General features: G+C 43.0%; 1 protein-coding gene across 1 annotated transcript in view; it reads right to left on the bottom strand.

Moving 5' to 3' along the window:
- Nucleotides 1-5,602: 5,602 nt before the first annotated feature.
- NFKBIZ (nuclear factor of kappa light polypeptide gene enhancer in B-cells inhibitor, zeta) overlaps nucleotides 5,603-12,014 on the bottom strand; it is a 7,656-nt gene continuing 1,244 nt past the window's right edge. The window contains exons 2-12 of the mRNA XM_009993397.1: nucleotides 11,718-11,857; nucleotides 10,853-10,889; nucleotides 10,633-10,739; nucleotides 9,747-10,504; nucleotides 9,192-9,297; nucleotides 8,725-8,871; nucleotides 8,307-8,370; nucleotides 7,511-7,680; nucleotides 6,779-6,889; nucleotides 6,491-6,658; nucleotides 5,603-5,817 (exon numbers count right to left, since the gene is read on the bottom strand). Of these exons, the coding sequence (XP_009991699.1) occupies nucleotides 5,764-5,817; nucleotides 6,491-6,658; nucleotides 6,779-6,889; nucleotides 7,511-7,680; nucleotides 8,307-8,370; nucleotides 8,725-8,871; nucleotides 9,192-9,297; nucleotides 9,747-10,504; nucleotides 10,633-10,739; nucleotides 10,853-10,889; nucleotides 11,718-11,857 (1,862 nt within the window). The 3' untranslated portion in view covers nucleotides 5,603-5,763. The remainder of the gene's footprint in view (nucleotides 5,818-6,490; nucleotides 6,659-6,778; nucleotides 6,890-7,510; nucleotides 7,681-8,306; nucleotides 8,371-8,724; nucleotides 8,872-9,191; nucleotides 9,298-9,746; nucleotides 10,505-10,632; nucleotides 10,740-10,852; nucleotides 10,890-11,717; nucleotides 11,858-12,014) is intronic.

The raw sequence follows: 12,014 nt of genomic DNA, 5'->3' as shown, positions 1-12,014 counted from the left end.
CAAGGTCATAGGTAGCACCATAAGCATCTCTCACAATCTTCCATTGCTGTAACCTCAGATTTCTTACAGAAACCCCAAATTTATTGGCATCACATACTCAGCTGGTTTTAGTGGAGTGAAAGTCCTTGGGCAAGGACCTGTGGTCTGCCTGAAATAACAACAAGATGTAGCTGCTCAGTTCCACAGGGTTTACTGGCTGGCCACAAACAGCAATGGTTATTTAGTCCCAGTCCTCTTTTATGGCAAGCTTGAATTTGAAGCTTATAGGGCAGCTCTGGGCCTTTCCAGAAAGGCCTTGAGAGCCACATAAACAGTGACTGAAGGCCATCTCAAGAAACCACGAACTGAAATGATTCAACTTCTATCTCTCTCCCAGGTCAAAACAATGGAAAGAGATCAGCACAGCTGAAGAGATCTTTTACTTAGAGCCTAAAAACCAGCCACAGGCAGCCAACACACAGCATTTGGCGCCATGACCTACCATGTTACCAAACAGTACCTATCATGATAGCAAAAGGCTATATATGTGACCAAAACCGTCTGGACTAGAGCTACAAGCTTTCATTAAACAAACAACAGCATCTCTGCACTGCATCCACATGAAGACATTTCACTCAGACCCTTCAGTCTGACTCACAGCCCAGTCAAGTTTACAGAGGAAACGGGCAACTTCATTCAGTTGTCTGCTCCCCCTCCTAAATCTAAAACACCACCTTAGTCATCTTTCCCTCAGGCTCTCTGACTAGCAAAGGGGAAAGGAGAAATTTCACCAGAAACTGAGAGGAAAACCACGTGTGAAGTACAGGTTGGTTAGTGCAGCAACCACTTTCTCAAAACAGCTTAGATTGAGTTCTCAGAGCTAAGAGTAAGGTTTACCAGGTACAATTAAAAAAAAAAAATTAAAAATGTATTTAATCAGCCTGTTAATCATAAGAGCCTAAACGAAATACACACTAAGCGAACACAACCCAGGTTATACTACCTTTCTTCAGCAAGACCAAGATAAGTGCCTGAAGGAGAAAACCAACCCCACACTCAACTATTTTAGGAGACAACATCTGGTGTAGCATCTCTACACTAGTGCAGTTGTCAGTTTTCATTAGCGCTGCCTTGAGTTTTTTGCTAATGGTGATAGGATCATTTAGGGACTGCTTCTGCCTCATTTAGCTGCAGAAATATCAGCAGTCTATTCCTTGAGCAAACTAAACCTTTCTCCTCTCAAATTAGTGTTTCATCTCTTAGAAGAATGTAAAAGATACTAAGAGAGGCTTCCTCTCAAAATAGCAAAATGCTGCCAGGCAAGCCCTCACTGTAGCTCTAAGGGCAGTGGGACAGTGAGGTGGGATGCTGCTTGAAAGGTGTCCTGACCTCTGAGGGTGCCAATTGCCTTTCTAAACCTAGGCACAGGCCAGTGTCTGCACCAGCAATGCTGGCCCTTGTCCTAATAGTGAATATCAAAAGGTAGAACTACTGGAGGCTGGATGAGACTTAACCAACTTGATGAGGAGTCAGTTGTATCCCAAGCCAGCAGTGTCTCAGGCCAAGACCACCAAACACTCAGGAACGGTAACAGAAAAAAACCCAAGTATTTGTTCTGAATGCACTGAAAGACCAGGTCAGATTTTGGGCAGATACTTAATTGTAGGAACCTGTTCTTTATCTTCCCATATTCACTGCACTTCTGCACTTTAAACATCCTCAGCTCTTCCCTTGCACAGGAGAACAGATTTTTTTTAAAAAGAAAGGCAACCAGATAAGCAAACTGTCAGGCGAGAAGAACAAACAGTTTATGTCTTATCTTTGAAGTCACTTCTGCCACACCCAACATCTCTAAGAATGCACTTCCTGGATATGTTTTCTTCTCTGATAAAAATATAAAATGCACAATAAATGTGGGCAATGTACTTTTTCCATCCCCAGAAGCAGAACATTTCTTGTAAACTGTGGTCTGCCACCTTCTACAACTCCAGCCAGATGAGTAGCCCACAAAGATCAAAAAGTAACCCTTTCATGACGTTTGGCTTACTTAGACAAACAAATCAGAAACATCCTGAGAACAAAGCTCCATGTATCTCAAAATCCCTGCTTGGACCCAAGGCCAGAGTCTCTTCTGCCTCTACTCCAACCAGAGAAATAAATGGTGTGCCTGCATCCACATCAATAAAAACTATTCAGCACTTTTCCAGCACAAGTTTTCAGGTAAATGCTACTAGCCTGCTGAATATTTAGCATCACTTACCCTTCAGTTAAAAGGGATTGTTTCTAGTTATAACACATCAGATACACCAGAACTTCCCAATATCATAGGTGAGAAAAATGAGTCAGTTATGCTTGCAGAACTGATCTCTTGAAACAATGGATTTAAGCTTCAGGCAGATTAAATTAGCTTCAAACACTTCAGTCTCCCCTCAGGAATTTTCTAACTTGCAGTGCTCCTTCCAGAAGGGCACAAGCACCTCTTCCTAAATGCCTCTCATCAGCAGCACCTACTTCATGCTCCAGCACTGACTGAACACATGCTCTGCCACCCTTACCAGCCAAAGGTTCTTTATCCCTTTGTGAGATGACTCAGTCAACACCACCCTGAAAGGAGTGCCAGGCAGTCAGACTGGGCTGATCTGAAGGGCCAGAACATCTCATCAGCAATTATTTTTCCTGTGTAATCACCTCTTATAAAGAAAATGGAAATGAAGTGAAAATAGTGCTATCAGGCTCATCATACAAATAAAAAATAAAACATAAAGTCAGGGTCACTTGCAGGAAGAGGTGCAGATGGCAGCACCTTCAACACAATCTAGGCCCAATTAGCTGTTCACATAAAGAGGTGCCATTTCATCTTTGCATACCCTAACTAGAAATTAAATTCCATTTCCAGTCTTCATCAACATTTCCCACTCTTACCTGCTTATCTTACCTCAGACACCAATACTTCCAGGGATGAATTTCTACACAGAGCAGGAGCAGAGGAAAGGGTCTGCAAGCACTCCCCTGAAGCACTCAACTGGCTGCAAGATTATTTTCTAACATTTTCTTCTCATGAAAGGTGCAACCAGGATCAGTGGAGCCAGACTGAACCCATGAACCACTAAAAGCCTAACCACAATTATTTGGGTAACGGGTATAATCTTGTCTGGTATCAGGTCCACAAGAGCATCCACCAGCAAGTCCCCAGGTAAGATCTGAGAACAGGGCAAGCCTGTAGTACCTTCAAACTTCAACACAGACACGGTGTTGAGAAATCTGTCTCACGATTAATCTCTTTAATAACTCTTCACAAAAAGGTCCTTCTGTGCATCCAGCCCACCCTACCTCAGCAGATGTCTTGCTTTTACTATCTTGCTTTTACATTGTTCAACTACCTCAGGGAATCATGTCCTGATGTCTGTTGTGTACTTGGTACCTTCATTAATAGCCTCCAGGTGTCATGCTGGAAGTGACAGTGAGCAGTTCATCCCAACCCAGTTTCTCTGGCCTGATGTGACTCTGCAAACCTGTCCTACCTGCTGTCAGCCATTGCTTTCACAGCTGTAGTTTGCTCTCTTAACCCCTGCAAGGAAGCTCCTCCACACCTCTGGGCCTCCTCCAATCCTAAAATGCTTTCATCTGAGGGGACACACTAATCCCACACAGCAGTATGGCAGGGGTGGACAACAGGTTTATACAGTAGCATGGAAGAGCTTGTTTTTTTGCTCCGGTTCCTTTCCTACAGATCCTAATGCTTCACCTGCATTTCTTGACTGTTGCCAATCTCATCAGTTCAATGCTCAGCAAGGACCATCTGTGATGACAGCTTTTCCTCCTGAAAGGTCATGGCCAGCTCAGAGCCCATCTTACTTGTGAAGCAAGGAGTCTTTTCCCCTTGTGTATACATAGCCTCATCTGCTCATGCAGACTTTCACCTGTGCTGAGGTGACTACTTGTACCCGAGCTCTAAGTGAGGACCAAGGCAAGGAAGTAATGGGCAAAACATTATGTTATCCTAACTACTATCATACTTTCAAGTACACAAGGACAAGTGTTCACAAAACAACCTGCAATTTGGACAACCTGGTGACTATTAACTCTATTTGGGGTAAATCTATTAAATACACAGGCAATACAACTGCACAGTGTATGACCCAAAACACACAAGCACCAGCTTCAAAACCAGCATCAAACAAAAGAAAGCATAAGCAGCAGGATGGACAGACTTCACTTCATCCTTAACAAAGGGACCTTCAACAACCTCTCCATATTACCATGCTAAATCAGTTTTACCTCAAGTTTGATTTTATCATTGTTTGTACCACACAGTAACCACCAACATTTAATTAGCATATTTATTCAAACACAAGTTACATGAGACCCTTCAAGAAATACACAGCAACTAGGCCTCCACACAGCAGATTTCTTCACTTGTCTACAAGACACACTGTTCAAAACAGCACAGACTTATAGTTATGGCAAAGAATTGCGTGTGATGCAAAAACAGCAAGAGCAAAGACCATATAGAGAACATATTACTGGATTACAGCCCAGCATGAATCATTTGAAAAGTGATCAGAGGATGAAGCTTTCTTCAACAGAACACAAGTATACACCATTATCAGTATATATTCTGCACTGATACCCATAATTATTAAAAAATAGAGAAACGTTAACTTAAAATATTACTTAGCTAGCCACTATACCTATAAGGTAAAACCATAAATGGACTCTGTTTAGGAGGTGAAAAACACTGAGACTCTAGAATTAACTAGAGCCCAGTTCAGCAAACTACTTAGGCATATGCTTAAGTCCTACTGACACTAGTGGGGCTTACACATATTTAAGTATTATAATTGACATGGAGAGATGTTAGCATGCATCAACAGTCAAGTACATGCTAAATACTTTCACTGAATCATTATCGTTATTTCTTAAAGTACAACAAAGTTATATACATGATAAAAGTAATGACCTCTCTCTCAATCTATTGCCCCATCAAAAACAAAAACCTCTACTGGGTACGAGAAAAACCAATACCGTGCCCTGAAGAAGCATGGCTTCTCATGCTTTACTAACAACTCCAAAAGCATGCACAAATCAGTGCTAGGAACAATCTATCTTAACTCTACATTCGTCTTCAGTCTTTCAAAACAACAGAATTTACCTGATTTGCACCAGTGTAGTATTAAAACTCTACATGCAATTTGCAACTTCAAGATCAAGGAACTTACTTCTTCAGTTCATTCCCCAAACAATCGATAGATTTACAACTATACAGCTGTACAACGTCAGTGACTATATACAATCCTGCACAAGATACTGGAAGAAAGCTACAAAGTTACATAAATAAATGTTAATCTTCAAAAATATCTGATTTCCCTTGCACTTAGTATTTCAGTGTTATTAAAAACACAAGAACAAACAAACTGCAATGTTGACATCTATCAGCCTTCTCCAAACAGAAAGATTTCCTGTAGAATTGTATTTGTCCAGAAGTTCTCTATGGCTGTTTAAATAAAATCAGTCTTGCTGTAGCTATGAAATCCAGGTATTCAGGCAAATGTTCCACATACTTGGGAATGAAATATTCCTGTTTGCTCAGAAGAATTCGATTGTTTGGTTTGTTTTTGGCTTTTTACTCTTCTATAACCCACTATATGATAGTGAACAAAATACTTTTGTTTCATAGAAACAACTAACATTTGCCCACACCAGGCAAATGGTCTATTTACAGATACATTAGGACTGCCTGACTGACAGTGAGTGTAGGTTGCTGAACTCCAAGAAACATGGAGCTTAAAACGGCGACATTCTCTGCTGAATTGCCTTCCCTTTTAGGATACGTCTTATCTGGAGAAGAGAAAAAGAGACAACATAAGTATTCATCATCCTGACATGACCCGTGATCGCAAAAAAAAACAAGACCTAGCTCTGCATTCCTCATTTATCTGACCTAGGTTCTGAGTTGAGTTACACCAGAATTGATCCAATTTTACAACGTTTGAACCAATGAAAGGCAGTAACTACTCAGTTGCTCCTGTTCTTAGCTTCTTGGGTCAAGTCATCTTTGTCATCATGTGTTTGTATAGCTGACAGGAAGAAGGGATTTTCTTCATCTGTTATTCAAGTCTAAGAACTGCCATTACTAACTGACAAGAGCAACAAAAGCATGGTCTCAGGCCACACTTCATACTCGGTCTCAGTTCATAGTGCAATGAACAAGAAAAGGGATCTTACCTTCAGTACATTGCAAGATTACAATGAAAAAAACTAACTTGGCAGGAAAAAACTTTTTAGATGGAAAAAAAGAAAGCTCCCAGTGAAATCTCTAACTGCAGGTCTTTGTATATTCTGCCTAATCCTAGCATTAAAACCAAAGATCCCTGAATAAAATGGCATTTACCGAATCTTTTCCTTAAAAGCTGCAACTCAAAATCCAGAGAAACTTTCAGAGTAAGAAGGCTTTTGTGTAAATGGTGACAGATGGGATCAGAGACAAGGGCTTATTTGGGTTTTTTTTTACCTGTTCTCCTACAAGGCCATCAGGAACCAGATGAACTGGCTGCTCATTCTCCAAGTTTCTGGCACTCGGATCAGCTCCCTTTCGCATGAGCAGGCGCACAGCATCCAGCTGACTCACCCGATACTGCAGGCTGGCAGCCACATGCAGGGCTGTGTTGCCATTGTACGCCTGCAGAAGACAAAGAAACTCCGTGAAGGAAGGGCAGGGCAGGATGACTCCTCAGGACACTCGCAGTGCCACACAGTGCACATCCCGCCTTATAACTGCATTCCAGAAAAACCATCGTACCTTTGCATTCACAAACGACAGGCAGTTGGGCAGGTCCAAAAAGAGACGAATGAGCTCCAGGTTGGCTTCTTCTGCTGCCAAATGCAAAGCTGAGCGACCACTTTTGCGATCCTAATGAAACAAAAAGGAACTCTCAGTCTTCCCTACAGGTGCATCACCTGTCCAGGATGAGCGTGCAGACACGTAAGCCAAAGCAGAGTGTTGAACAAATGTATGTTCACTACGTTTCACTGAAAGTCAATCTGAATATATATTTAAATATCTAATGAACAAGCAATGAACCAGATCTCATTTGGCAGTAAGATTATATAGCCAAAACATCACATGTTACACCACGTAATGATCTGGCCCAGCACAGACCCAAACTGAAGCACTTTTTGATTCAAATTTGCAGTTCAAGAACAAGGTATCATCAGCACCCTCTTACTACAGATACCTCAGTGCTTCATATTCTTACTTCTAAGACAGAGCCAGCTGCACCCAGCATAGCCTAATTCTTAATCCAGAAACGAGACTGTCGCCTCCCTCTTTCCCCACGATTCATCTGCATTGATAATACCTTGTTCTGAATAAATGAAATTCTCTTTCCACCTGAGTAAATTAAGCTGTAGGGAAGCTTTCAAATTAGTCTACTTCCTTTGTAAGAAAGCCAAGAGGTAGCGTGGGAAAAAGGGACATGTTCTGCTTCACATTCTCTCTGGATCTGGCACTTCACAAAGTCACTGTACTTACTTTCGCTTCAACAGATGCTCCCATTTGTATCAGAGTCTTGATGGTTTCTACTAGGCTCTTGTTTCTCAGCAGAAGCTCCTGGACCTCAGGGGAGTGAGGTGGCCGACTGTTTTGCAGTTCATGCAGCACAGCATTATGAGCCAGAACAGCACAGTGCAATGCTGTCAAACCTTAACATGTTAAAAAAAAACAAATAAACCAACAAACATCATTAACAAACACAATACAAAAGTACTGACTGGCTGCTTGGTTTGAAGTATGGATAAAGGAGTTTCTCTCCCCATCAAGCCCAAGGAAGGTGCCACATTTCCAAACAACAGTGATTGTTCCTTGAAGGGCTCAGGGTTGTCCAACGCCAGAGGAATTAAGCAGCAATCCAATGTGAGCTCTCAGCCAGCAGTAATAAAAGCATCGATTTTAATTTTATTTTTTTTTTTTCAAAATGTACTTTACAAAGAGCTATTACGTTCAGAAAGTGGTTCAATTACAACAGCTCTCTAGTGTCAGAGATCCTAGCTTCTAGGATCCACTAATATATTGCTTGCACTCCCTCATCTTTAACAACAGCCTGTTAACACCTACACACTCCATGCCAAACACAGCAATCACATGCAAGACTGAAGAGATCCTGATAGGCACAGACTAAACATGTTTTTATCTGTAATTTCAACTGTAATTCTAAAATTCAACCTGGCAAAGATACACTTCCGTTTTATTGCTTTTCGACCCAGGATAACACTCACATCAGCAGCCATAAAACATTGTAACTGTAAATCATAAACGAACTACTACTCACCATCATAGTTTGTTGCCTCAAGGTCCACATACTGATTGCTTCCCATGGCTCCCTTTTGGATTGCCTACAAAAGTGGAAACAGGTATGCATTTAGGTTTTATCCAAACCACATACTGCTTCCTCAAGCTTGTCTACAGTATCACTGGAAGACAGTTCCAATAAATAATGGCATCAAGAGAAGGCTTACTATTGGGTTTACACGCTAGAGGATTCCACCAAATTACTCTTCAGCATTGGTGAAAACCTTACTGTGAAACTCAGTCTGACTTTAAGGCATCACTGTAAAGCCCCAAGAGAGACTTGCAAGGCTACACAGGGAAAGATAAGGGAAGCAGTGGAGTTTTGGAGTTTTCTAAGACAAAAAATAGGAAGCTTAAGCGTTGCAGACAGGCCAGAACTACACCTGCCTGGCTCTTACCTGAAGGACCTGGGCATGCCCCTTCTCAGCACAAACATGCAACGGCGTTCTGCCCCAGCAGTCTGTGGTGTTGACTTGAGCCCCCAAGCTAACCAAGTCCTGCACAATGAGATGCTGATTGGCAGCCACAGCAACCTGGAAAGCACTCTGCAAACATCAAGAAGAAAATTTAAACTATTAGTCATCTGATCTCTAACAGGAAAGAGCAACTAAAACAAATAAAAAACCTAGCTACCTGGTATTATTTAAGCAATGATTATGAATACCAGGAAACCAGGACAAATGAAGCAGAGCGCAGAGCTTTACCAGCTCAAGGTGATTCCAAGAAGTATTAATAGCTCAAGGTTAATATTAGTATGCAGGCTAAATCTCGGGGTTAATATTAAATAAGCATTTCACCACATCCTCCTCAAGGTCCAGACACACAGAGCACTCAGGTACACAAAGCAGACTCTGGAGAACCTCACCTGGCCGTTGTGCTCTTTAATATCCAGCATGTGCAGGGCAGCCATCTTCCTCGCAAGGACGTAGGAGAGAGCTCGTCGGCCCTGGGCGACCGCAATGTGAAGGAAGCTGTAGGGAAGAGGGGAAACACAGAGTTACACCACCACACAATCCAGGGCTCGAGCCTTGTCAAAGATCCAAACATGTGGGAGTGGGGTTATGCCACCAGCTTCAGACCTCATCTGGGTGATTAAGACAGAAATACAGGCACCTTCTTCACTGGGCAACTTAAAGCATCTAAAAATTAGAATCTTTTTCTCCCTATTTACTAGATAAAAGTCTAGTGATAAGTACATGAAATTAGACGACACAAACTCCTTATCTAGTCAACATACTGCATCTCTGCATCGCAGCCTGAAAGCAAGACCACACATTTCATTTGATTAACAAAACTACCACACTTGTGACACAAACCCTGCTAACAAGCAGCTTTCATTACAACCTGCGGTCCACCAGAACTCAAACAGAAACATTCCCTAACCTTCCACATCAGAAACACTGAAATAAACAGCACTCACGTGTCTCCATCTGCGTCTTTAGCAAGGAACTGGTCTTGAGGGATGTTTGCCAGTTTGTTTTCCTCCTGCTCCACTTGCCACTGAAAAAACGACTTGCCCAGCTGTGTCGTGCTTCTGGCGATGCTTTGGTCAGGTAGAGAGACATTCAAAGCTGCCACAGAGACGTTGCGCTCCAGGCTGCCACAGATGTTATTGGAAAGCAAGCTGAAGCTGGGAACATGGGGGCTGACATCAGCCTGCGGGTGGGCACCGGCGAGTGGCTGGAGGGGAGCGGAGATGCCCTCTGAGCTTTCACAGTCATTCAAGAGGGAGGAGAAGCTCTGCGACGGGCAGTACTGCAGCTCATGACTCTCAAAGGTATTCTGCTGGTAGCCAGGAGACTGGTCACTGGCAGCAAACGGCCTGTACTCCATGGAGGGGTCAGAAGGATAGCTCTGTGACAAATCCTGGTTCTGCGACGGAGGGAACTGGTAATGCTGCGGCGGATCAAGCATGTGGTGGGAGGTGGGATCTTGGAATGGCTGGTACTTCTGAGATGGGGAGAAAGTTCCCGGGCTGTCCTGGTACTGCTCACCAGGTGAGCTGTGACTGGAGACAGTGTGCAACCAGCTAACCTGCACCGTGTTCAGAGAAACGGGGCTTGACTCATTCTTGATGTTTATGATGTTCTGCAGAAGATCGGAATTGCTGTCATGCTTTGGGTCGTTTTTGTGTGTCTCCTCCACGTTATCCATGGATGTCGGTGTTTGGGGGGGTGTCTGTCAGGTGGAAAAAAAACACAACAAAAAAGGAAAATCAAAGCAAGCCCAAGCGAGTTAGATGTGTAATTCTATCACAAAGCAAACTGAAAAATAAAGGTATGGAAAAAAAGTCATTCTAAGCTTACCAGGAGGTGTGAGTGAACATTAGCTTGGCGTTTGAAAGAAGGTCCATCAGAAAGGAGCTCAGGAGCCTTTCTTTTGCCACTGTGACCTAGTATGCTCTTCAGCTCTGCTAAAAAGAAAATTGATTTAGAATCCATTTGGAGGTTATTCTTACAATCAACTTCTAAAACCTTATTGCAGTGTATGTTATAAAAAAAGAAAAAAAAAAAAGAGGGGTTTTACCTGTGTATGGCTCGTAGTTCACCAATCCTCCTTGTGCCTTTTGAGAAAAAAACCAGATTATTCCATTATTATAATGTCATTTCAGGGAGGAAAAAAAAACAAAACAACAAAAACAACACAAAACAAAAACAAGAAGAAAGAAGCAGAGACTTGCTTCTATAAACACAGACTATACCTTAGAACAATTCTAGTACACGATTGTTTAACCCTAATTTAATTGCTTTTAATTACAGTTTGAAACTGGAAAGACTTCCATGGAACTGAAACGAAAACCACCATTTTTCTCAGGGCTTTTTAAGCCAGTTGTTACAATACCACAAAATTCGAGAAAACCTAGAGAAAGAAACTCTTCCTTACTGAGGTCTAATGATTTCGTACTTTTTTTAACACTAATAAGCTGACCAGTTTTCCTGTGACAACACTTATCAGGAAGGCTCCTCTAAACAAAGATTCCCTTCAATCTTCCCAGACCTTTTTGCCATCTTTCACAAATATTTCTGTCTCCTCAGACCGGAGGGCCCTGCCCTCCCACCACACAGGCACGACAAAGGACCCTCTTCCTCAGCAGCTTCCCCGGCTCTTGGAACCAACCGGCTCGTTCGGGCTCACAGGGAGTTTCTGCGGTTTCATAACACAAACGCATCTTTCCCCCCACTCCCTGCAGAGAAGACAGCTTACTGAGAACACTTAAGTGCCTCCTTCTCACGCAGTAAAAACAGCCTCACTCAATTTCCTCCCAGCTCTGCTCTTCCACTGCGCATCAGGAGGAAAAACACCGACCCCATCCCCGCTAGATAAAACCTTCATTCGCCAGCTTCAGCAGCCGCTGAAAGGCAGGATGTCCGGGCTGGAAAAGGCTGGTTACCTTGCTTTCCTCGGCGGCGGGGCCCGAGGACATCTGCTTGCTGCTCCTGAAGTGCAGCAGCAGCTCCTTCACCGAGTTCTTCACGCGGACCCCCTGGAAAGGCCCTCGGTGCTGCTTTCCGCCCCCCCCCTGCTGCTCAGCTGTTGCAAGGAGGGAAACAAAACCCCGAGTTTAAGCTGCTGACGCCGTTTTCGCTTAAAACATATATGCATATGTATTAAAAAAAGAGCGGGAACGCTTCGTGGAAAGCGACCTAAAGCCCCCGGCTCGGCGGGGCGGAGCCGCTGCCCCCCGAGC

The sequence above is a fragment of the Chaetura pelagica genome, unplaced genomic scaffold (assembly GCF_000747805.2).
Source record: "Chaetura pelagica isolate M959 unplaced genomic scaffold, ChaPel_1.0 scaffold101, whole genome shotgun sequence".
Taxonomy (NCBI): domain Eukaryota; kingdom Metazoa; phylum Chordata; class Aves; order Apodiformes; family Apodidae; genus Chaetura; species Chaetura pelagica.
The sequence above is the reverse complement of the archived record's forward strand: the minus strand, read 5'-3'. Positions and strand labels throughout refer to the sequence as shown.